The 26,400-nt window shown below is 41.0% G+C and overlaps 1 protein-coding gene across 1 annotated transcript in view; it reads left to right on the top strand.

Annotated features, from left to right (window-relative positions):
* Positions 1-26,400, top strand: part of hfm1 (helicase for meiosis 1) — a gene marked incomplete at its 5' end in the record, with an annotated part of 281,244 nt that overhangs the window by 149,516 nt on the left and 105,328 nt on the right. Inside the window, 2 exons of the mRNA XM_076295693.1 lie at positions 7,405-7,490; positions 21,009-21,092. Of these exons, the coding sequence (XP_076151808.1) occupies positions 7,405-7,490; positions 21,009-21,092 (170 nt within the window). The remainder of the gene's footprint in view (positions 1-7,404; positions 7,491-21,008; positions 21,093-26,400) is intronic.

The following is a 26,400-nucleotide window of genomic DNA, read 5'->3' as shown; positions in this document are numbered from 1 at the left end:
CTATTCACAAATGCTTTTATCTTACCACTAAGAGTAGGCTACTCCTAAATCGCACTAAAAGATTTTAGCTTGGAGTTTTCTCTTAAAAGTTATTCACAAAGCCTTTCAGACAACTCCTAAACTAGGAGTGAGTCTTCGTTGCTATAGATGACGTCATTACTCATGCAGGGGCTTGACTGAAGTGACCACCTTGATTGGCTGACGATTGTAACGCGGGAATGATTCCAAACACCTCCCTTCCGATGATGAGTGACAGGTGACAGGTCGGAGAATGCGTGCGCTACACAAGTAGTGAGAAGGACGGAAGATGATTAATAACTGAATAAAAAGGCCTAGCCTAAATGAATAAAGAGTAAGGCAAAACAAATAGCCTAGTAGCCTAATGAAACATAGGCCTAAGGATTGATGCAGTACCTTTGCAACATTATTAAATTAATCTGTCACCATATGCCTAGGCTACATTTGCAAAGAGAACATTTTAATTTGATTCACAATGAAATGTTACATTTAATTTACATGTTAACAATGAGTAGTTTTGGTTGTTGTTGGTGGCGTTATTGCATTCCTTTTATGAATGCAAAATTGTTCCCTCGCGATTGGAAGCTCCTGTTGCCGCATAGCGCATTTCAAAACATTGCAGTGTAAAATGCCACAAAAAGCTGTTTATGAATAGGTCTTAGTGAGTTAGGAGTCTTCTCGACTTCTTTTAAGCTGTCCCAGACTTTTAGGTGCTACTTTTAGGTCTAAAATGCTTCGTGAATTACTTTTTGTGAAAAAAATTAGGAGTCCTAAAGTTAGGGGTGACACGCCCATTATTTTTAGGAGTTGCTCCTAAATTCGCCAGTTAGGAGCTACTTTTAGCCTTAAAATTCTTTGTGAATACGGCCCCTGAATAAAAAGGCAAAGCCTAAATGAATCAAGAATAAGGCAAAACAAATAGCCTAGTAGCCTAATGAAACATACGGATTGATGTAGTATCTTTGTAACATTATTAAATTATTCTGTTATTATGCATTTTAATTTGATGCACAATAATGTTAAATTTAATTCACATTTTGACAATGATTAGCCTAGTTTTGGTTGTTGTTGGTGGCGTTATTGCATGTTAGTTATGCCTACAATGCAAAATTGCTTCCTCACTATTGAAAGCTGCATAGGATTTCAAAACACGTCAAAATGCCGCAGGTTTGTGAATAGGTCTTTGAGTTCTTTTAAGCTGTCAGAGGTGGGAAGGTGTGATTTGTTGGGGGGCAGGGCCGGATTAACTGGTCACAAATGTCTGATGGCCCCCCTTCCCCCCCAGCCAACGTGAATCGGGTGGTCAGTTAATAGGCTGAAGATTTTTCCTGCCATCTAAGGCAGCGGTCCCCAACCACCGGGCCGCGGCTCGTACATTCCTAACCGGGCCGTAGCCTACGACATGAGTTTAAAAAAAATGCATGCAAACTAAACTCAATTTAATTCGCAATAATGTCACATTTTTACATGGCATAGGCCTATATGCAGTTGTTTGATTGCACGCATGTTTGCATTTTGCAAGGTCTATTTTCTTACGTCTGTCCCGCCTTCAACACTTTACATATTGCCTTCAGCGCTGCGCAGCCTCAGGTCCGCTCACTTCACTTGATCAGTTCTTGGCGAACGGTAGTGTGACACGAAGTTAGCTAAACTGCTAGAATGAGCAACAAAAAACAAGCATCTTTAGCAGACACTGGCCAGGGTGTTTAAGTTGCGAGAGCCGCTGCAGAGATTTCTTACAGAAAAAAAAGTCACCGTTAGCTGCACATTTTAGTGATGAGGACTGGGTCTCAAAACTCGCTTACCTATGTGGCATATTCGGGTTGCTTAATGACCTCAACCTGTCACTCCAGGGGAGAATGACGACTGTCTCTAAACTGGCAGATAAAGTCGCTGCATTTAAAGCCAAGCTTGATTTGTGGGGACGAATGGGGACGGGGTGTATTTGATATGTTCCAAACAGTAGTGGGGGTTTTGGGAGAGACTGAGGCAGGGCAGCTGGTGTGCGATCACCTTGTTGTGCTTTCAAATGAGTTTGAGCGTTAGGCTACTTCCCATCCTCCAAAGATCCACGGCAAACCAATGAGTGGGTCCGCAACCCATTTGTCAATATCCCAAATAGTCACATGTCAGTGCAGGAGGAAGAGCAGTTGATCGAAATTGCAAATGACGGTGGTCTTAAGAGTGTGTATGAGGAAACCTCTCTGGCGTGTTTTTGGATCAAAACCAAAGCAGAATATCCCGAGATAGCCGTAAAAGCGCTGAAAACGTTGCTACCATTTCCCACCACGTATCTATGCGAGGCCGGGTTTTCTGCAATGACTGCAACTAAAACCAAATTGCGCAATCGACTGGACATTTCAAACACACTGAGGGTGTCACTGTCTTATTGCAGGGAAACAAGCACAGGGCTCCCACTGATTATATTCGTAATGCACGTTTAGTTCCCATGTTTTGTTCCCATATTTTGTTAAGCATGTTCACACTTGATAGATGTAGCTTCAAGTTGTTCAATTTTCATAGTTCATACTGTTCAATTTTCACTTCTTCAAGTTCACGTTTTCCACGTTTTTAAGAGATAGTTACCTTCACTGTTCATACATAACTGGAGCTAGTTCTTTTCAAGTAATGCATGCACAACACATATGGAACATGGAACCCCCGAACCCCCAATCCCCCCCCCCCCCCCCCCACGGTCCGTGAAAAAAAAATGGGAATCAAACCGGTCCATGGTACGTAAAAGGTTGGGGACCCCTGATCTAAGGCACGAGCGCATCTGTGAGGCCAAGCCTCACCAAGTAGCTCGTTTGTTTACAACTAACATTCCATTTAATTAAACTGCTTTATAGGCTATGCCGAAATAGTTTTCAACATTTTGAATATTAGTGTCGGGTGAATTGAAATGTTCTCAAAGTAGCCTTATGGCTGAAAGCTGCTTGGGATCCCCCCCGTCAAGCAATATAACCATACAAACCGCTTCCTGCACTCATTGTTTCAAAAGGAGTAATTTTGGCTTTGTCAGAACTGAAGAGCTGTGGACGGCACGGCACGGTATGCCCAATGAAAATAAATTAACGCAACGCAATGCAACACAACACAGACACCGCTTCTCTCGCGTCAGTCACTGACATGAACGAAACACAGAACCCGCTTCTCTCACGGCAGTCACTGACAGTAGCCTAGAATAAATGCATGGGGAAAAATACTTCCTCATGACAAAGACATCGTAAAACACTGAAAGTTAATATTTTGTCACTAGCAACATATCGGAATTCCCCCTATTACCGTCGGTCCCGTATTTCCACCGTCTTGCGTGTACGTGTCACTTATATCCATTTCTATACAAACCAAGACAGCGGACTCCTAAAGAGACGCAACCACCCACACCATAGTTGTATCTAAATTAGCTATGTTCCAAAAATGACATTTTACCGTGACTCAAAGAGCTGTAAACAGTGTTATAAGGCTGCGTGTACACAACCGCTTGGAGCTCCAGTGGAATTACATATGATTATTTGTGAAATTGTGCAAACAGGCGCAACACATTTGAAAAGGAAGGACTGGTAGCATGCAAGCTCACGAAAGATTGATTTAAGAACGTTATCACAGTGTGTGGCTGTGGCGCAAAGCAGCGCGGGCGGAATGGCAAGGGGAGGGTCATGTCTTTTTTAACAATTCTGTCGGAGGGTCATTGAACAATTTCTAGCAGGCAAGGGAGGGTCATGCAACTTTTGACTGAAGCACTCAAAATTCCTCCGGTGGCCCCTTCAATAAATAACGAACAGTCCCTAGATTGCTGCTGGGCTATATGTCTTGGTTCATGTCCATTCACAACTCATTGCCGTCAAACGCGTAGCCTATCTCGCGGTTGCATCCATTACAAACAAACATGCAATGTGAACGTCTGGGATTGGGAAGAGCACTAAATGCTCTACTGAATAAGCATGAAGTCAAACCTTTAAATGAAAAACACTCTTTAATAATCAAAAAAATAAACCGCTAATGAAGTAAACTTGTGACCTTAAAAAATCGTTTATCGCCTGTAACTCCGTGATAACAGGACATAACAGGAAGGCATTTGGCTGAGCAACGGAGATTAATATGCTCTATATTTTGTCCAAATGATGTCTGTCTATCATCGTTGCACTCAGAGAAAACCAGAATGTTTAATTTGTCCTGCGTTTCTTCTACGGCTGCAAACGGGATTCACTCGCAGTTAACCAAATATTTCTTTATTAGGGCAGGGCAGGCATATTTCTGTCTATTAAATTATTTCTAAACCAGTCTGCTAAAGTCTGTAGTGAAGTCTGTGTAGGGTTTTCCAGGCTCCATTTCTTTTTACGAGACACCCTGCTCACTTGAGCCATCTACCGGTTGTTTGGGTTGTTGCAGCGTCTCACTGGGAAAATACAAATTAAAGTCGCGTGATACCGCGTGATCCCACGCGCGGACCGCGAGTGAAGCTGGCCAAGTCGAAGCACTGCCCACTGTAAGTGGGCCGCCAGCACGGCAATTAACCAGGCAGAAACTTCTCTCAAGACCAGAGACATCATTGGAAACACTTGCATTGGAAGACAGGGTCTAGGAACAGCACATTTCCAGCAGTGGTCAAAGTCCACCCCTAGGGAGAAGAGAACCATGATCCAGGATGAAGTCCGAAACCTTGAGGAAGAAGGGAGGAGAGCAAAATCCATTGAGCTTGCAACTCAAGGCGTCTGGACGAGGTGGAACCTCCCCAAGAGGACAATCAAATGGAGTGAACTGTGGAGGCTGGAGCCCTTCCGTATATCCTTTCTACTCCGAGCAGTGTATGACACCTTACCAACCCCAGTCAATTTGCATAGGTGGGGGATGCGGGAGGACCCACTGTGCAGGTTGTGTGGTGAAAAAGGAACAATGGTGCACATTCTGTCAGGGTGCAAGATCGCATTGACACAGGGAAGATACATGTGGTGCCACGACAAGGTGTTGGCAGTGCTTGCAGACATCCTGGAGCAAGAAAGGAGGAAGAAACAACCAGCCAAAGCACCACCACTGCTGAGCACCATCGCCTTTGCGAAAGAGGGCCAAACTCCTGTTGTCCATAGCCAAGCCAGGCAGAATCTCCTGCAGTCAGCCCAGGGATGGGAAATGGAATGGGAAACTCCACTTCCCCGAGGCGGTACTATCCACAACTCTAAGGCCTGACATCATACTGTGGTCTCCAGAGGGAAAGAAGATCATCCTGGTGGAGTTGACGGTGCCGTGGGAGGAGGGCTGTGAAGCTGCAGAGGAAAAAAGCCAAATACCAGCAACTGGTCCAAGACTGTTGGGACAAGGGGTGGGCAACATGGCTGTTGACAGTGGAAGTTGGATGTCGAGGTTTCCCAGCTTAATCCGTGTGGGATCTATTGATAAAGGTTGGACTGAGAGGCCACTTGAGGAAAGCAGCCATACGTAGGCTGGGAGAAGCGTCTGAGAGAGCCTCCTGTTGGCTCTGGCACAAAAGAGAGGACACAAGCTGGAAGCCTGGAGGAGAGGGGCAGTGACCTGGCCAGTCACTGCTGACCCGCCAACTGGAGGGTGTTGTGGTTAAGGGTCGAAACACCCAGAGAAGGTTGGGGACCACCTGACGACCTCTCTTTCAGGCCAAGGCTTCATCCATTAGAAATGGGTGTATGATAGCATCGCAGATGTGTTATACAACTACATCTATGAGTGAACCCATCTTCAGTGAGTTTTTTTTGGCAGTTTGCAAATGGAGTGCATTACCACCACCATCTGCTGGACTGAGGTGTAATGGCAAGTGTACCCTTTAGCCTCGTTCTGGCCGCCGGGTGAATAAGGCGAATTAAGAACAATTGGCACTGGGACTGGGCGATAAAACGATAGCGATATGTATCGCAATAGACATGTAATCGGTATCAATAAAAAATATGTTCGATAGAACATTCAATAATTAAAAGCAACACACACTCCGCCTTACGTTGTCCATAAATAAATAGGCTAAATATATCTTGCATTGTAGTATGTGCAACTCTACCAGAGTAGGGATAGAAGTAGGCCTACCTCAACACAGACTCTCAATGAGTCCTTGCCCCGTGCACTCTCTCTCCCCCTCTCAACAGGCGCATCCCTCCTCAGCAGGCCTGGGGTGGGTAATCGGGAGAATCAGGAGTATTCCCGGTGGGCCGCTTCACTTTTGGGCCGGTCGAGGAAAAAATATGTTGACATTTGTCACGTTAGTCTATAAGTAGGCTATACACGTTCCGCATTCTGTGCATGACACCGTTGCCTCTGCATGGGTTGTAGCCTACCATGTGAGGGAGTTCTCCCCTCCCAAAAAGAGTTGGTTGGGTCCATATAGTCCGTCTTTTCCAAAATGTTTTCTCAGCCGGGCCGGCCCTACAGTAGCCATAAGCATCAGGAAGGATGGATGGTAGAAAGAGGCCAGGAGGGACTGAAATGGCCAGGTAGATTGCTGCTAAATGTGCTTGGGCCTGAAACTCCCGGGCTGAAAAGTGGCCCCACTCCGGCCCTGCTCCTCAGCATGCACATGTAATCCAAACATTCACAATCGTGCAAGACGACTGGCTAAGTTGCTATTAAATCCGGTTAGCATCATTAGCACACTGCACGAATTTGTTCAAAACTAATGCATTCAAATTGACTGTTAAGTTCTAATCATCTCAATCCCGATGCAAATGGAAAAAGTATTTTCCAAGACTCAAACGGCCTGTCCCAAGGAGAAAAAGTAGCCTATTCATTTGAAACTTAAACACACGTGGGGAGTCTAACCAGTAGACTATGATAAACTAGCAAATTAAGCTACTTTGTTTACAATATTTCCAGGCTTCAACCAGTGCTGCTTTTCATTCAGACTTATGTGCACATTTATTTATTTGAGTGTTTTTCATGATTGTGTTGCTATTTCTTTTCCCTGTTTGCTTTGATTGATAACTGAGGTGATTAAAATCAGAGGAAGGTTAATTTAAAATAAAAGTGTTTAAATTTAACTTTTTTTTTCCTTCTGGTCCTTATCTGAAATAGATTTTAAAAAATCAATAATTATCGATATCGACTGATATGAAATACTTATATCGTGATACAGTTTTCAGCCATATCGCCCAGCCCTAATTGGCACACCCTGTCAACTTAAGAAGAAATGGGATTCAGCATGAAAAGAACAAAACTGTGAACGATTCTGAGGTTTAAGAACACCTTTGTGATTTTTCGTAGGACCTTAAGAACACAGTTAAGATTACAGTTAACCTAAGAAAATTCTTAGGAAGATATTGGTGAATGAGGCCCAATGTCTTGAGCTACTTTATGTGATGAAAATGCATTAACATTGTTTCAGCAAAGTAATCATATTTGTTGATTGCAAAATGAAAACACACATTGCAGGGCTATCCCTGGCCACAGCCATGGTGAATGCAGGACTGACAACATTTTCAAAGATTGAGCAGACTAATGCCAGAGAGCTTGAACTGGTAAGGACATCTTTAACCGTTTATATTCACTAATGTCAATAGATAGATAGACTCTTTAATTTCCACACATTAACATTTCATGCTCCATAGCACAGCATCACATATAACATATATCCCATACACCCATGAGACATACAGTATATCCTATCCACACAGCACATATATTATATGACGTATAACAAGTAACATACAGTACATCTCATCCCCATTCAAAGCATTTTTTTAGGGTCTTTTTTTCTTCATGTCAGTTCAAAAGAAAAATATTGAATTCGACACCATAGTCTAAGAGTTTTGGACACATATTTTTGTCCAAGCAGTCCCCCATGTCTTATGACTATAATAGGAACTCTCAGCCTGACATCTTATTTTGTTGCTGAGATATGCCTTTTTACTATGGATTGACATGACATAAAAAAAACTGCACTGAATGCACAGTATTGTATGTGTACCACTTTTTAAAATATTCCTCTCATCTCTAAACAAAACCACATTTTTGGTCAAAAATGTACACTCTGGACTAGTAACGTGTAGAATTCTAATCTCACACTGGAATTACTTCATGAAACCTGTTGACTGAAACAAATCCAGATAAAAAAAGATGTACAGCAACTGGAAAATGCATATTTTTGTTCTCAAGTGATTTTCAATGTGGAGCACTTACACTCTCAAAACTTTGCAGAAGTAGAGTCCATGAGGGAAGGTATATACCGAAGAGGTTTTGAGATGATTATTTGTCTTATTCAAAAGTAATAAGCTCTTAAAGTTGGCCTACATTTTTTTTTGTAAAAACATCAATTTGATTGCCTTCTTAGAAGGACAGCATGAAATGCAAACCCATTTTTACTTTTTGATGCAATAATATGCTACATTGTAGTCAACTTAAAAGTCTAGTGTTAATTTCGTCAGATGAGACAAGACGAAATATGTTCGTCAATGACCTTTTTTCCATGACTAAGACGAGACGATGACAACACTGCACTAATGTTTAGAAACACTGAGTAAAACAATATTAATATGCATTATTGTTGCCAAATATATTAAAATGCTTCTGCAAAATTTTCTCTGCAAAATATAAAATCTAAATATAAAAAAATTAAAAAAAATTGTGAATTTGTGTGTGTGTGTGTGTGTGGGCGGGGCGTAGTGTTGCACGGTGTATCGATACTAGAAAGGTATCAATGCCTTCATGCAAAAAACGATACGATTTCCAACGTTTTTAGAATCGATACTTTTTTTAAATAATAACGTTCTGTGTCTGTGTGGACTGCTCCCACTCTCCATGCTCCTTGCATGCATCTAGGCAAGTGGGTGTGTCAAGCAGGCAGCTCTGATTGAGTGAGTGCGCAGCAAAGTCAACATAGTTCTTTGCCGAAAGACCTTGTCTTGTGGATAAAACAAAAGGTGAAATCTGGAACTATTTCAGATACATTGCGGATAGTGAAGGCAAGCCATCAGATACACAAAGGCCCGTTTGTAAAATATGTTTCAAAGTCATTCAAAAGCAGTAGGCTAGCATACGCATAGAACTTGGCTAAGCACCTCACAGACATATCCCAACATTTTTAAAGAGTTCAAAGAACGGCAGGTTAAAGAATAGGCTATAGAAAACACCACTACATGATTAGTGACAAGTTCATCTCTACAGTCAGGGCCGGAGTGGGGCCACTTTTCAGCCCGGGAGTTTCAGGCCCAAGACCGGCCCAATTTTTCCATAGTGGTGGAAATTGGATAAATGAATGTAGTTTTTATTAGTATGGTTCAACAAATGTGTAAAGGTTATATAATAATTCACTTCAACTGAGAAGCTAACAAAAAATATTCTACTATTCCACAAGAAAGAAATAAAGCCTTTGAAATGTAGCCTATCCCACGTTTCCACAAAGAGGCATATTGAACTAATATTTAGGCTACATGCGTTTTTGCATGGGTAGGCTATACTGTTTGGTGATTTAGCCTAGGCTACTCCTTTACTACACCCTCTTCTGAGCAAAAAAGACATATAGGTTTATCATGTAGCATAATTGCACTTTAAATAACTTTAATTTATCCTCTCTACTTGTCCCTGTGACATGGCCTCCTCATCACTAATTTAGGGCTCATCATTTTCAATGGTCGACTGGTTGATCTGCTGTTCAGAGGCTACAATTTTTACCGCAAAGGCCTACACAGATCAAGCTTCAGTGTTGTTATTTGCATACTGCAAAGTCTATGAATCGGATACAAAAGGCTATATTTTAAGTAATTTAATATGTTGCTTACGAATAGCTTGACAACGCTACAACGTCCAATATTAGCCCAATAATGACATTGCTAATAATCATTGCCTATAGGCTATCTCTCTTTACCAGTTGCCACTTTTTGTCTGTAATCTGGAAGCTATGCACATTTAGCAGCAATCTACCTGGCCATTTCAGTCCCTCCTGGCCTCTTTCTACCATCCATCCTTCCTGACGCTTATGGCTACTGTAGGGCCGGCCCGGCTGAGAAAACATTTTGGAAAAGACGGACTATATGGACCCAACCAACTCTTTTTGGGAGGGGAGAACTCCCTCACATGGTAGGCTACAACCCATGCAGAGGCAACGGTGTCATGCACAGAATGCGGAACGTGTATAGCCTACTTATAGACTAACGTGACAAATGTCAAGATTTTTTTTCCTCGACCGGCCCAAAAGTGAAGCGGCCCACCGGGAATACTCCTGATTCTCCCGATTACCCACCCCGGGCCTGTCTACAGTTTAGGGGCGATTAAATTGGTATAATATTGCATTTAATTTTTTTACTGGTGGGGTGCAAATCACAAATTAGTGGTTATGGGCTAGGTTGGGCTAGGATGCAGGCGCTAGGATGCTAGGTTGATGCGGGCCCTTGAGACCAACTTACCATAAAAAATTGCGTCATCCTCGTGTAATCTGTGTTGTGTTGAACCTGCGCAGTTCAGCCCTGCACACGCCCGGACTCGAACCCGCCAAGCAGCAGCACTTTGGATCAGGAATCGAGCATGATGCCAATTGACCCTTAAGTTTGACCCCTAAAGCTTAATTCTCAATACCAATTTCCAGGTTTTGCCTGAAATTGCACAGCGCCTGCTTCAGAGACCACTGTTCCCACCTAGTTTGGCCTATAATCAAATGCCTCTTTGGAAAGCTCAAACACTGTAGTTTCTTGGAAAACAATCAGAAGAACAGTGTGATGTACTGACACAGAGTTACAGAGGCTAGAATGTTGTTTTCTTTCTGCCGGATAACAAGCATCTCTGAACTCACCACATTTCAGCCCTCTAGGTCACTTGATATGACTTAGAAACACAACTGAGACCTAGCACACGGTCTTGTGAAGCTGTATTCAAAAGTAGATCAATATAGAATGAAAAAATGAGTACTTTAGACTATTATTTGCCAAGGTATGCTCATGCGTTTTGTAAAATGCCCTATAGAAACTCCCCATAGGACTTTTGGTTATCCAAAATGCATACTGACAATCAAATGCTTACTGTCTACGAACCCCTTTACAGTGGGTCCCAGTTAAGTTTGGAAGGGTTCCATCATGAATCACGCACCCCATTTTCTCAGCAGAAATGGCACAAACTGCAGTTGACACAAACAACCACAAGGTGTCACTTGGGAGTTCTGCCACTACTATTTTTGATGGGACTTGACTTAACTGCTTCCATGACGCAGTGAGCCATTACCAAACATATATGATAATACAATAGCGTGAGTTTATATATCTTATACCCTATTTGTCACGGTTACTTATAGATGTGATAGTGTAACGATAAGCGCATGAGACTTTCAGCGGGGGCACGGGAACTTAAATTGATCACGGTAGTTTAAGCTTACACTTAAGGCGAGACACTACAGGTGAATAGGGTAAACATTTTAAATAATAGACATCACCATGAAACTTCCTCAGTTGATTACTTACACAAGTATGAACAAAAAATGTATTACAAGTTTTTGAAATTCTAATGTTTAATTATGCAAATTAGGCATTATCTCATTAAATATGCGCAAATTTGCATATATTTTCGGTAGATAGATCTGAACATATGATAAAGCCTGGTACAAAATTATTCTTTCATTTTGTTTGCATACAAGATAAAAATAAAATTACAGAGGGATTTCAGGATATCTGAAAAAAATCTAATTTTACCTTATATTTTTGATTAAAATGTCACATAAATCAGGCCAGGAATGATTTATTAACAAATCCCTCTGTAAATATCTTCAGAATACTGCTAAGTGTATAACTGGAAAATTTGGTGTACATAGGTGCTACATAGGCTGAGATGTTTCTACTGGAAAATGATAAAAACTCAATTTGAGAAAACAGCCTCGGAACACAGCCAAGAGATTCCATTCTCAGCCTAGACTCGCTTTTGAACTTTCGCGATTGGTTGCGGTTACAAAGGAAGTGTCCATATTTGGATAGCACAACGTCATGCAGGAAAAACAGAGCTTTCCAACGGTACTACACATGTTATGTTTTGTATCACGGTCGCGGTAGAGCATGAAACGTTAGAAGACTAACTTTTGGTGAATTTAGGAGAAATATACAGGCGCGAGTAGACAAAATGTAATGAAATAAACACCTTAATGTGTAAATCGGGCTTTGTTGTTGTAGTAGTGTGAAAGAATACATGCTAAGGTAGCAAATTAGCCCAAAATCTCGAAATTGACCAGTGCATGAAAAAACGATGTTTTCACCTGCCGTGTCTCGCCTTAAACAGACAAAACATTCTAATATGAAAATGTAGATGCAATTGTTGTAAAATGGTGCAGCTCCTTTAAGAAAGCCCCGTGCTCAGGGATGGAAAGAGAGAAAGTGAGAGGGGATGTGTGTTAGAACTTAGATGCGTGTGGAAAAAGTAGACGTGCTGTTGAGACTGGAGCGAGTCATATTCAAAATAATGCAAAAAATAAATCCACAGATAAAACCAATTATCCTCATTCATTGTAACCGCAGCATGCCTGCTTGCCGACGAAAAAGATATCAATGCACCTTTTGCGTTTGAAAGTAGCACGATTTTTTTTAAACAGCTGGACAAATTATTTAGCTAATTGATTATAGCCTGCACACAAGCAATTGTTGAACATTTACCTGTACAAGACAGTAGCCCAGCCTAACAAGCATGTTGCATGTTATAGGCCTACTGTAGAAATTTCACTTAAATTGCAACCGCAACATGCCTGCTTGCCGACGTTCAAACGACAACGAAAAAGATATCAAAGCAACAAGAGGGTTGAGTCTGAATGACACAGAGTTCAGACTCATATTGCTCCTCATAACCATCTATAAAAAAGTGTTTTTTCTTTTCTTTTTGAGCACATCTGAATCCCAGGACATAACATACTGGACCTTATAATAGGCTCGAGATATAATTCCAAAGGGAGCAGATAGGGGCCTACTGCACTTAAAACTTAAAAAGATTTAACGAAGCTTCCCAAAATTTGAAATTGCGATCAGTGACTGGCATCGGGTGAAGCTTTTCGAAGTTGAACAGGCTATTAAAAACTATTTGCGCACCTCAATGTCACAGGAGAGACTGGGCTCTCCCTTCTATGAATTGAAAAAGACGTTATGCTACCTGCAAACTGGCCTATGATTTCATTGCTGAGTTTGCGGCAAAGCAAGACAATGTTTTTTCAGAGTCAGGATATGGCGAGTCAGTGTCATTTATTTGTCCAATGTTAGCCTACAGACCAGTTTCCATAGTAAACATATTATCAACAGTTTGAATGTTGTGTGTGTGTTTCTGCTCATTGACAAATACCGTTCAGCACAATGATTCATGCACAATTAATTTCCCCTGTTAAAGTGTTCTCCTTACTGTTACATTTGGTTTCGTGATGTAGCCTATGATAAACACCATATGGCCAAATATGTGACTCAGCTAATGTTATAGGCTATACAATTCCCCCTCTTAAAGACAAGCTGGTGTAGCTTATTAGACTAGGCTACTAAAATGCACCGACGGTAGCCTTGGCTATGTGTAAAGTAAGCTATCGCATGATTTCATGCATGTAAGTTCATGCATCTGTCAAGTTTGCACAGGGCCTCGCACCATCTGTGAAGTTCGCACAGGGCCTCGCACCCCCTTGTGAGGGCCCTGCAGCTCTTCTTAAGACAGCGAGGAAAAAGTTAAAATACGCGATAAACCCGGGAAAAGTTGACAGGTTTGTTTCGGTCCCGGTGATTATTTGTGAAATTGTGCAAACGACAGCCTTTTCAAGGCATTTCAAGGAAGGTGTCGTATGCAAGCTCCCAAATTGACCCAGTAGCCTACAGAAGGCATCAATAAATTGTTGGGACTGGGGAGGGTCATGCGTTTTTTCTCAATCACTTTGGAGGGTCCAAAGTGATTGAGAAAAAACTTGCTGGCGAGGGAGGGTCACGTCTTTTTTGACTAACGCTCCCAAAACTCCTCCGGTAGCCCCTTAAATAAATAACGAACAGTCCCTAATTGATTATAGCCTGTAGGCCTACACCAGCAATTGTTGAACATTTACCTGTACAGGACATTGACAGTAGCCCAGCCTAACAAGCAGATGTTGCAAAATACATCAAAAGACGGCATTAATCAGAAATAAATAATGTAATCTGCATCGCTTTATTTAACAAACTGCAAGCAACAAGAGGGTTGAGTTTGCTGTGAGGCCAAACCCAAGAGCAGAGCCTATCTGTTAAGGCACTCGATAGGCTATGGTATGGAGCTGTGTGCGCCTGGAAAGACAATAGAAGATGCCTTCTGAAAAGCACAGCGAAGACGGCTCTGGTCATCCCATACCCTCCCCCCACTTCCTGTAGCCTACCATTATGACTTGTTGCCGTTTTGGGACATTAATCTTTTTCACGTTAAGCCCTCCTGCCCCACCCCCTTCTTTTACAAGCAGTGGGGGAGCGCGGGGCACAAAGTAACACTTTTTGGTAGACAAACGTCATTTGGCGACAATCCGGTGCAACCAGGCCAGGACAGATATTTTAGAGAGGAGAGACGCCGGTGCAGCTCAGATGTCTTCTTAATTTTCTTTATTCTTTAGTAAAAGGTGCAGAACATTATTAAACTTTGACTAACGTTTCGATGTGTCCATGTTTTTGACAAAAGGGGGTCATTCCATATCAGGGGTTCTGATATGGAATGACTACACTAAATATGGAATAATTACACAAAAATATAAATTGGTGTGTATAAAATGGACTATACATCTGCACAACTAATATGGGATAACATAACATGATTCAATTTCTATGGATTCCTGTGAATATTTCAAAACCCATTATGCTATATCTAGCATATTGCTAAGGCTTAATTTGTCCTTGGGGAAGGGGTTTACTTAAGGGTGTTGCACAGAATACCTTAAATGGTTTCCTTAGTTAAGGGAAAACATTAAGGGATTTACTGCATTGAAAGGGACTTTCCAGCACAGAAATTCTATAGTTTCCACGGGGATTGTTTAACACCTGTAACTAGCTGGCTAGTAGGCGTCAGGCGATGCCGTTAGTTAACAACCCACCAAACATAGTAAAGCTTAATGATCTTACCATTCATCTTACCTTAATAATATTTGCTGAAATTATCCAGGTAGCAAGTAAAGCATGTTATAGACATGAACTGAACAATACTAGCTGGCTATTAGAGATGATTCTGACTGTCATCAGTGCACCAAAACAAAAAATTTTTTGTTAAGGTTTTGCCTAGCGAATCGAACCGAAGCTCATGGTAGGCTAAGAAGACATCCACATGAATTCTGTTAACGTTAGCCTACCACTAACGTTATGTAAACCACACAATAACAATACAGCATGTTTCTGATAGGCCTATTTGACAGAGTAAGCATACTAGCAGAGAGGTTTTATTGTCAATTGTCAAATGTAGTTAAAATGCTTAATTTATCAGCACCAACCCAGTTAATAATATGGTTAGGGTAGAGTCAAAGGTCCCTTAGTTTTTTTGCCTTAGTTAGGATGCTAAGGTCGTTTGTGCAACAGTTTAAGGGATTTCTTACAAGATAAAGACCAAACCATAACTCTCTAACTGCCAAAGTCTTGATTGTGAACACCTGCCAGAGTTCTAAACCAGTGTTTCTTAACTGGTGGGTCGGGATCCAAAAGTGGGTCGCGGAACCGTTCCTGGTGGGTAGCGGAGCTTGTGTTAAAAAAGAAGAAATTGCTCGTTTAAAATGCTACATTATTAGATCTAATATTGGACCTTTATTTTGATAGACTTTATTCATATGTCAGTCATTGCCATGGACATTCAGTAGATAGACAATGTTTATGTGACAGCCAGGTCATGTTAGACATAATTTTAGCAGTAAACACAAGCTTCGACCCTGAATATTTAAAGTAGGATATGGATTTACTTAAATTGAGGACAAAATGGGACAGAAACCCCAGTGTGTGGTGTGCAGTGCATGCATGGCATGAGAGCATGAAACCATCAAAACTAAATTGTCACATGGAAACCAAGCACCCCTGTCAAAGATAAACCTGTCGAGTAGCCTACTTTGAAAGGCATGAGGAGTTGAAGACTTCACAAATGTAATGCCAAACATCAGCATGTTCCAAACAAATAGGTCTACAGGCACTTCACGTGACGTTTGTTCCGAATAAGCGAAACGAATAAGACTGGAAAGTTTGGAGTATGTAAGTGCTTCTGAAGTGAAGATTTCGTGCTCAGAGTGGGAGAGGAAACTCATTTTGAGAAAACAGCCTTGAAACACAGCCAATGAGGTTCTGTTCTCAGCTTAGACTCACCTTTGAACTTACGCGATTGGTTGCTGATACAAAGGAAGTGTCCATATTTGGATTGCACAGCATCATGCAGGAAAAACAGAGCTTTCCAGTGCTACTACACATTATATTTTTCGGACAACTGTTGCGGTAGTGCATGAAACGTTAGAATGCTAACTTTTGGTGAATTTAGGAGAAATATATAGGCGCAAGTAGGCAAAATCTAATGAAATAAACACCTAAATGTGTAAATTGGACTTTGTAGTTGTAGTAGTTTGAAAGAGTACATGCTAAGGTAGCAAACTACCCCAAAATCTTGAAATTGGCCAGTGCATGAAAAAACTATATTTTTACCTGCCTTAAACTACACATATGTAGTTTAACCTATGTAAATGTCCTACAACTTTGATATTTTACAACATCCTAAATCAGGGGCGGTTTTTCATATGGGCAGTATAGGCAGGCGGCACGAGCGTTCCCAAAAAAACAACAAAAACAAAAGTCAGCTTTCATTTGCGCTAATATGATTGACTTGATGAGCGATAGAAAACTGATGTCACTGTGGGGGGAAGTGGACACCCTATAGTATATAGCCTACCTTGCAGGCGCCTGTGCTTATTGCTAAGAAGGTCTCACATACAGAAGATGAGAAGGGGAAGGAGGTGGGGCGGCCGGGGATCCCTTTCTCCCTGGAGCGGGGAGCGGGCACAACTATCGTAATTAATAGGCCGAGCACATTTCGCTGCTGCTGGATATTAGTTAAATGTCGGATATGCTAACCTATGATGTCAATTTGCGGGGCATCTGACATGGAAATATGTAAAATGTGTGATTTTCGTGCAAACAGAGAGCAGTGAAGGGCAAGAGCAGTGAAGGGCAAGAAATTCTAGGAGTTGTTGGCTTTCATCCACACGAGCCAAAAATACATCTTTGGCTTTTTCTCGGTCAAGAAGGCGCTGTTTTCAATGATGACTCCAAATTTCTACTACATAAATGACCTAATTTAAATACACATTCATCTTCCTTGTGGTGATATGCTAGCCTAGAAATCTAGACGCGCCCCTAGCGTTATTACATTTTACATTTACAATTACATTTGCTGCCAGGGCTAGTCTAGCAACTCTCCGTTGGCTTGTGAGCTCCAGAAATCGAAACTTAATCAGGCCAATGAAATCGTGTATAGAGTCGTTAGGTGGGCTTAACATAATGATTGATGGCAGAGTTGCAACGGTTTGGCTTGAATTCCCTGCTACTTGAAAACAAATAAGATGGATGTTGCTGCTGGCGAACAGTGTGACACGAGTTAAGCTTTTATTAAGTTGACAAACGTTTGAACTAGCCAACTAGCTCCGCTGGTGGGAAACGCATGAGACTCATAGCGCTGCCGCTGTCCTATTGCGTGCAGAGGGAATTTGAAAGACAACTGATTATCCCGCCCCTCGGACTGAGCACTGCGAACGGTGAGTGTCCAGACCCTACATTTTAATGTGGGTGTGCTAGTGATATGCTCCTTTAAGTGTTTTAAAACTGGAATGAGAATGAACATCAGCTATTAGGTACTCAAGGCCATGGTCATATGGGTCATAATGTCCAAATGTTCTACCTCAGTATCTTACAGTATATGTATCATGTTTAATTTTTAGTCCAGTAGCACTTGACACATCTGACAATTCAAGCTTCTGAAGTTAGTCACTTTTTTTCAACGTTCAGACATGTTCTAAGGGGATGATAAAACAGAAAAGACATATCTAATGAAGTTGTCTACAGGATGACATACAATTGGCACAAACAAAAAAAATGGGTTTGCATCCCATGTTGTCCTTACAAAAGGGTGATAAAGTTGACCATTTTGGCTCCCTTAGTTGATTTTTCTTTTCATTTTTACACTTCAGACATGTCCCGAGGGGATGGTAAAAGAGAAGAGATAGATCTAACACTTTTTAGCTGGTCAGCTTAGATCAGTGTTTCCCAAACTTTTTTTCTGGCGACCCACTTTTTAAAAATGACAGACCATCGCGACCCATTTCACTTCAAATCTACCCTGCAACCACCAATATTGTTTTAGGCCACAGGTTCTCCAACTTTTCTATGCCTCCCCCAACCATACATTGCTATAGGATCCCTGCTTTGAACACGGTTGTGTTGCATTTTGAGCACCATCAGCGTGAAAAGTTGGAAATGACTACTGAAAAGATACGTTTTAATGCGCATCCGAGAGTAGGGGAAATTCTCGCATGTTGCGCAGTCGTCATTCGTCAGCATAGTAAGCTGTTCCTGTATTTCTAAAAAATAAAATGTTGTAGGCTACGTTGCGTTGCAGACAAATGTGTCCATAACACTGTGGACGTCAATTCCAATGTAAACAGCAAAAAACTCAAGTCGTTATATTGTATTGTTGTATTATATTATATTGTATAGTCGTTATATCAGAACAAGAGGCGTTTGCACAATAGCCGGAAGAATGCGCCTTTACTTTGGAGTTAGCGAGGTAGAAAACGAGAGGAATAGTGTTTAAAATGCCCATTTAAATTGTAGACTATAATGCACTGTTGTGCATTTTAAATCAGAAATAAGAATGTGAGGAGGTTGCTATTACCTTTAAAGATTGCATCTGCAATCGGAACTGCAAATTGAATGGCCTTATGTCCGGTCTATGGATGTCTGCTTTAGTTGACAGCACGGTCACTAGATTTTAATCGGTAAAGTTGAGAAGCTGGTATCTATTAATGTTCGTGCAAATAGGCGGATTCATGTCCCTTGCAGTTTGCAACTAGTAGGCGCCCCACAGAACGGTTTCATTTTGAGAGGTAGATATCCATGTTGGCACCCCCTCTGCGATGCGTTCGTCCCCCAGTTTCATGCGCCAGTTTCATGAGCTTTTATGACAAAACCATGACTGTGGTAGTTAACAATCTACATCCTAATAGAAAACTGTTAGCTTTCCTGGTATCAAATGACAAATGGTATCAGTTAGGCCTATAACACAACATAAATTGTGCTGGCGACCCAAATAAAATCTCCTGCGACCCACCCGTGGGTCGCGACCCAGACTTTGGGAAACACTGGTATAGCCTACCCATGCAAAAACGCATGTAGCCTAAATATTAGTTCAATATGCCTCTTTGTGGAAGCGTGGGATAGGCTACATTTCAAAGGCTTTCTTTCTTTCTTTCTGTTTTTGTTAACTTGTGGAATAGTGGAATATTTTTTGTTAGCTTCTCAGTTGAAGTGAATTATTATATAACCTTTACACATTTGTTGAACCATACTAATAAAAACTACATTCATTTATCCTATTTCCACCACTATGGAAAAATTGGGCCGGTCTTGGGCCTGAAACTCCCGGGCTGAAAAGTGGCCCCACTCCAGCCCTGTTGTTCTGGACACCTTGTAGAAATGATCTATGCTGAAAAAAATGTTTGGCTCCAAAATGAGTTACTTTGCCTGGACTATACTACTACAAGAGTCCTTTCAAAAGGGTAATGAAATTGTTATTTTTGTGGACAAATCGCTATTTAGGTCAACTTTAGAGTTGAATATAGGAATTGCCCAAGGTATATCATAGGCATCCTCCCTATTCTAATTGAGAAATATTAAACTATTAGCGCCACACATGAAGAGAAAAATATTTTTGCCATGACCAGATTAAACTCGACATGTCGACATTAAACTTATATTGGCTTTAATCTCGACATTTCATCTTGACATGTCCATCAGAACTAGTTTAGAGAGAGAACGACCGCTCCAAAGGGTAGGCTACAACCGGGATGATTGAAAAGGAGGACGAATGAAACATTCCAGTTTTCTTTGAGTGCAACAACGATAGACAGACATCATCTGGACAAAACAGCAAACATATTAATATTGCTCAGCCAAATACTTTCCTGTTACGTCCTTTTATCAGAGTTATAGGCGATAAATTCGATGGTCAAAAGTAAACTTCATTAGTGGTTTATTTATTTATTTTATTATTAAAGAGTGTTTTTCATCTAAAGATTCGACTTCATGCTTATTAGCCTAGACTACTCAGTCCTCTCCCAATCACAGACTTTCACATTGCATGTTTGTAATGGATGCGAAACAGCCTAGGCAATTGCTGAATGTCTATGGAGGGGGGAATGAATGTCGCCCCGACCAAGCAACCCAATGCATTCTAAGTAAATGCACACATATCTGTGTCTATACTATATTTTATGCAGGTGAGACATGGAAAAGCAGTTTTAGAAAAATGAGTTTTGCCATGTTCACCCATGGAGACAGACGGCCTGTGGGTCATAAAGGGCAGCTATTTGGATGTGCGGTGGCCTTTCCCACGTAAAAAACAGAGAGAAATAACAATTTGTATGATAGAAACATTATATCATTGGAAACATGTATTATTCTAGCTATAAATGGCATAGTGCATGGTATTTCCATAATCATGAGATATAGGCCTAGCCTACGCGCTTTGCGATGACTGCAATGAGTTGTAACAGACATTCACCAAGACGTAGCAGCAATCTATCTGAAATAACACCTATTTGAATTAGGCCTACCACTCATGATTGTCAAATTTTGAAGTTGTGGGAAGTGTACATAGCTTAAACTGTATTTCGAGTTTAATGTCGACTTTATTGCTTAAATAGCAATGAGCAGAACTGCAGAAGTCACATTGTTGACTCAAACCACATTGAAAGCTAATTTTCACATTGTCATCATTACAATTTGTTGCTTGAAGCAACCTTTGTCAAAAATGATGGCATTCTTTTACTAATACGCTGTTTTTCGTTATGATGTTTTCAGATTGTCAACAGACATCCGCCTTTTGGAAACCAAATCAGAGAGCGCATACTTTCACTGCCAAAGTATGAACTTCGCTTGGAACAGGTGTGTACCATGAAACAACTTGTGTCTCAATTGTACTCCAAATGTCAACTTTACAGAACGTCAGTCAATGGGTGGTGAAGAAAGCTGTAAGTTATGTCTGGATTATGGCTTGTTGAAGGATATTCAGTGTTTACCCTAATTTTTTTTCCAGCAGCAGTGCTGTTAATTGTAGGAAATTGTAAACCAAACTCAGCTAATGGGGTTCTGGGGCATGCCCATCTGGAAGAAAGCATGAGGCGGACAGAGTACACAGCTTCATTACTTGAGTAAAAGTACAGATACCCCTTGCTAAATTTTAGTACAACAGTCAGATGTCTACTTAAGTAAAAGTACTGAAGTACTTGTTTTTAAAAGTGCTTGAGTATCAAGAGTACAGGAGTACATTTTCTAAATATTGCATTACTACTGCCACAGTTCTCACATTTATGTATAGAAACGTCCTACATGGAGTTATGAAAAATGTTAATGTTAATACCTTGGAGAATGTAAAAGGAATTGAAAGTAAAATCAAGTCATTTCCATCTTTTTACCATGTTGCCAGGGATGGGCAGTATTTCTAATACATGTATTTAAAATACGTATTTCAAATAAAAAATACTTTTTGTAATTGAAACACTTGAAGCGAAAACTATCAATAACTTGTCCAGCAAATTGAAATTGTCTGGCGAGGTGGGGCCACGGGTTGGTACATTCCCGGGATGGACCTGCTGCGTCTTCATCCATTGTTTCGTCCATGGTTTCGTCTCTTATCTAAATCTGACCATGGAGTTGACTTTGGCGGAAAGCTAAAGGTGAATGCTGATAGGCTGTCCCAATCAGTGGCGCCTGCACAATCCAATCACGTTTGAGAGGGTAACAACAAATTGAGGGTTTCCGAGATTTTTCTTTTTTCCTTTTTTTTTTAGAAGAAGTAACGGGTACTCATGGTTATGGATAGAAATGTAGTGGAGTAAAGAGTACAATATAAAGTCATGAGTACTCCCCAAAAATAATACTCGAGTAAAGTACAGAAATTTACTCAAGTACTGTACTCAAGTAAATGTTTTTAAATTTGGGTTAATTTTCAAATTTTTCATTTACATTATTAGTAATTGTTGCTTAACAGGGTTTCCCGCAGAAAATTGGTTAGTCAAGGTGGTAGGGTGGGGTTTGCTATATATACTACATTTACCGTAATTTCTGGACTATTGAGTGCACCTGAGTATAAGCCACACCAACTAAATTTAAAAAGAAATAAAAAATTGTACATATAGATGCCACACTTGTCTATAAGCCGCGTTGACATGAGATATTTAAACAGAACGATGGTACACAGAAAGATTTTTTTTACTTTTCCGAACAGTGTGGGTAACATGGCAGTAACACAGCAGTAGCCTAGCTAACACAGCAGCAACAGTGGCAGCTGGTTGAAAAAAAAAAAAAAAAAGGGCAGCTGGTTAAAAAAAGCAAAAAAATACTTTAACCTACCAGAAAAGTCATTGATCGATATCTTCGTCTTCCTCCTGCTCACTAAAACCACCGAAGTCGTCTTCTTCAGTGTCGGAGTTGAACAGCCTCAGAATGGCAGAATCACACACTTTCTTAGTCTCTCTTTCGTTGTCGCTCTCCATGTCACTCTCGTCTCAATGCAAATCCACCCTTGAGCTTGTGTTGTCCTCTTCATCACGCAGCAGTTCAGCCTTTCGAAACCCGTTGGTGATCGTGGTTTTTTTCACACTGCTCCACGCTGTCAGGATCCACTGGCAGACTTGAGCAAAAGTTGCTCTTCGCATGCGGCCATTTTTGGTAAATGATTTCTCGCCGCTAGTCATCCAAGCCTCCCACTCAACTCGGAGCGCTGCTTTAAATGCACGATTCACACTGATGTCGAGTGGCTGCAAATATTTTGTTGTGCCCCCAGGGATCACAGCTGGAATTGTGTTCAAGAGAATTTGTTCTCTTGATGGCTGCCTTCACAGAATCGGTTATATGGGCCCTCATGCTGTCTAAAACGCAATGCTTTTTTTCTGTGAAAAAATCCTCCCGGCCTCCCGGCCATTCCTTCATTAGGCTTTCCATCATCCACCCTTCCATCCAACGATTTCTTTTGGGAGGGTTTCTTTTGGCATAGTCATCCTCTCCAATCACCATAGGTGAAAGCTTTTGTCCGGATGCTGTACAGCTCAGAACACAAGTAAAATGCGTTCTCTCATGGCCAGTTGTTTTCAGCGTGACCGATGATTCACCTTTCTTGTTAACGGTCCTAGTGAGAGGCAGGTCAAACGTCAAAGGTACTTCATCCATATTTATGATGTCGTCTGGTCCGATGGAATTCTCGGCTATCTTTGTTTGAGTGAATTCGCGGAAGTTTCTAACTTTTTCCTCATAGTCGGGAGGGAGTGGCTGACACAGAGTTGTCCTGATGGACAGGCCTTTTCGTCTCATGAATCTGAGACACCACGAGGGCCTACCTCTAAAATCTTCAATCTTCTTTTGACCCCTGAAGGCTTTTGTCGTCTTTTTGCATGGAGTCAGTTCTTCACGCTGCCGTCTCCAACGTCTCACCATCGATTCATTGATGCCAAGCTTACGTGCAGCAGCTCTATTTCCTTCTTCTACAGCCAGATCGATGGCCTTTAACTTAAAAGCTGCATCATATGCAGCAGTCTTCCTTTGTTTTCCATGATGAGGGTGTATGCATGATGCACAAAAATTACTGTTCAAAACTCTATCAAACTTCTGTCTTCCTCGGCACATTATCTATTCCCCCTGTCTGTCTCGCTCTTGCGGTCCCTGCTAAAGCACCTCTGGAGGTCGTTATCCCGTAAAAATCTATAAATTAGCCGCATTGTTGTTTAGGCCGCAGGGGTCAAAGGGTGTGAAAAAAGTGGCGGCTTATAGCCCGGAAATTACGGTGCTATATGTACGACTCTATACAATTATTTACAAATAAGAACAGTGAATTAATGTGTGCAATTTTAACAAACAGTATACAAACTATACAACACTGAAGTGCAAAAGAAAGTGCAAAACAACATTTTCAAAATGTGCAAAGGTGATCACAGTCACTGCTTATGGCAGAGCTGACAGCATCGCTACAGGCATCCTCCTTGATTTTAAAAAGAACAATTCAAGAACCCTTTGATAATTCCACTCTTTAACTCATTGAATGCCAAGCTGTTTTCGGAAGCTTTGTCCTAGAGTGCCAGCAATCTTGACCATTGTTGATGATTTTTGTACAGCCACAGCATATTCTGTGTTATAGCTATGAACACATACAATGGCTCGTTTAAAAGGTGAGACTTTAAGCTCTCAGTGGGTGCAAACCATGTATTTCTACATGCCTCTGTTCCTGAGAAATCCCAAGCTAAACAGTGCCTAGTTTTCATCAAAATCAAGTTTTTTCTAGAAATGGAAATATAACGTCTTTCATGAAATATGAAGTGTTGCCTGTAAACTTTCCGGGAAGTGATCAGCGAGACCTGGCGAGACTGTCACCTAGTGATAGACTTACGATAATGGCCTGGTTTTGAGCTGCCGTACATGCGTCACTGATTCGACCCAAAGCGGCAACCGAGTTATGATAAAATGTCCAGATAAAATGTCCAGATTGTGCGTTTTCATGAGTTTTCGATCGTCATATATTTCATTTCCATTCATCACAGAGTTCCCAAAATCACATATAAGGTGTGTTAGAGTGTCTAGTTTCGTAATTTAAAAAAAAAGCTAAAAACGTAATACGTGAATATTAGGCGATTCAAAACGAGTCAGAAAAGTCGAGACAGTCGAGCTTGGCCCCGGGCGTGGCCCAGGGACTCAGTAGCGCCCCCTTAGGTGATTGATCCAGTGGTGGCACATACTTTCAGCTAGACACACCAAATTTGGTAGGTGTGTGTATCTCCCCAAGATGAACAACTTTCGTATGTACAATGCATTAGCCACGCCCAACAGGAAGTGAGGTATTTGGGATTTTGTGCGGACTAAAATGTGATAAATTGTGATGCCAAAAGAGTTGCTTCCCATGGGTGAAAACGCATGAAATTTGGCATACACATCAAGAGGTACCGTGAATACACAGGGGAAAAGCCTTGCCACTGGGCGGGGCCCAGGAACCTCATAGCGCCCCTTTATGTCACTGTAACTTGTGGTTGGCATAAAGTTTTAGATACACACACCAAATTTGGTGGGTGTATGTAACTCCCAAAAACAATCAACTTTTGTATTAACATGCCATTAGCCACACCCACAGGAAGTGAGGTAATTGGGATTTTGTGTGTTGTTGACATGATCAATTTTAACGTACTCCTCCTAGACGGTTGCTCCGATTCATGTGAAAGTTGGTATACATGATGCCAATATGCTTCTGATTCTAAATTGAGAAGCTTTTTTTGATATGTTGTAATTTGACGAAATGGTGAAACTGAATTATAATACCCTTCCACAAAAACAATAAATGTGTCTTAATTCACCATGCATGGCTTGCAATGTTTTAAATTTCACAGGTTATTGAATACCATGGTAATGACAATATTCACAAGCCCATAATCCATATTTGGCATAGTGCCACCCACTGGCAAGAGAAAGAATGACAAGAACACTGATGTCACGTGATAGATTTGAACAGATTCATGTGAAATTTGGCAAATATGATGGCAAGATGACGCTGATGTTAAATCGCGAAGGGATTTTTGATATGTTGTAATATGTTATGATTTTAATATCTTACACACAAACAGGAAATGTGCAATAAAGTCAAAGTGCATTGAATGAACAGTCTGAAACTTCTCAGGTTAATAGATATTATGATTAAGAGAATATCCAGAAACCCTATTGGCCTACCTGACATAGCGCCACCACCTGGCCAAACAGGAAATGTGTCAGAAATATTGACATATTTGAATCTTGGTAGGTATAAAATATTGGAAATCATTATTGTGATAATATTCACATGTGTAATTCAGATACCTAGCATAGCGCCACCATCTGGCTAAGCATGAAATGTGCCAAAAATGTTCTATGTTTTGAATAAATGGTCTGAAACTTAACAGGTTAATAGATATTATGATGATGATATCTAGTCACTCAATGGGCCTGCCTGGCATAGTGCCACCACCTGGCCAAGCAGGAAATGTGCCAGAAATTGGTAATGCTTCAACTGATTAATCTGAAACTTTACAAAATGTAAGATATCATTATTGTGATGATATTCACATGTATCACAAACACACACACACAATAACACTGACCTGCCTGTACATTGCAAACATAGGAAAAATCTGCACACATACATGAATGTTTACACACACACGCATACAAACACAAAGACACA

This window comes from Alosa pseudoharengus, unplaced genomic scaffold (assembly GCF_046254945.1).
Source record: "Alosa pseudoharengus isolate Yale_2024_CS ecotype anadromous, Long Island Sound unplaced genomic scaffold, YU_APseudo_1.1 YU_APseudo_1.1_scf_2, whole genome shotgun sequence".
NCBI classification, from domain to species: Eukaryota; Metazoa; Chordata; class Actinopteri; order Clupeiformes; family Clupeidae; genus Alosa; species Alosa pseudoharengus.
This window is presented reverse-complemented; position numbering and strand designations above follow the sequence as displayed.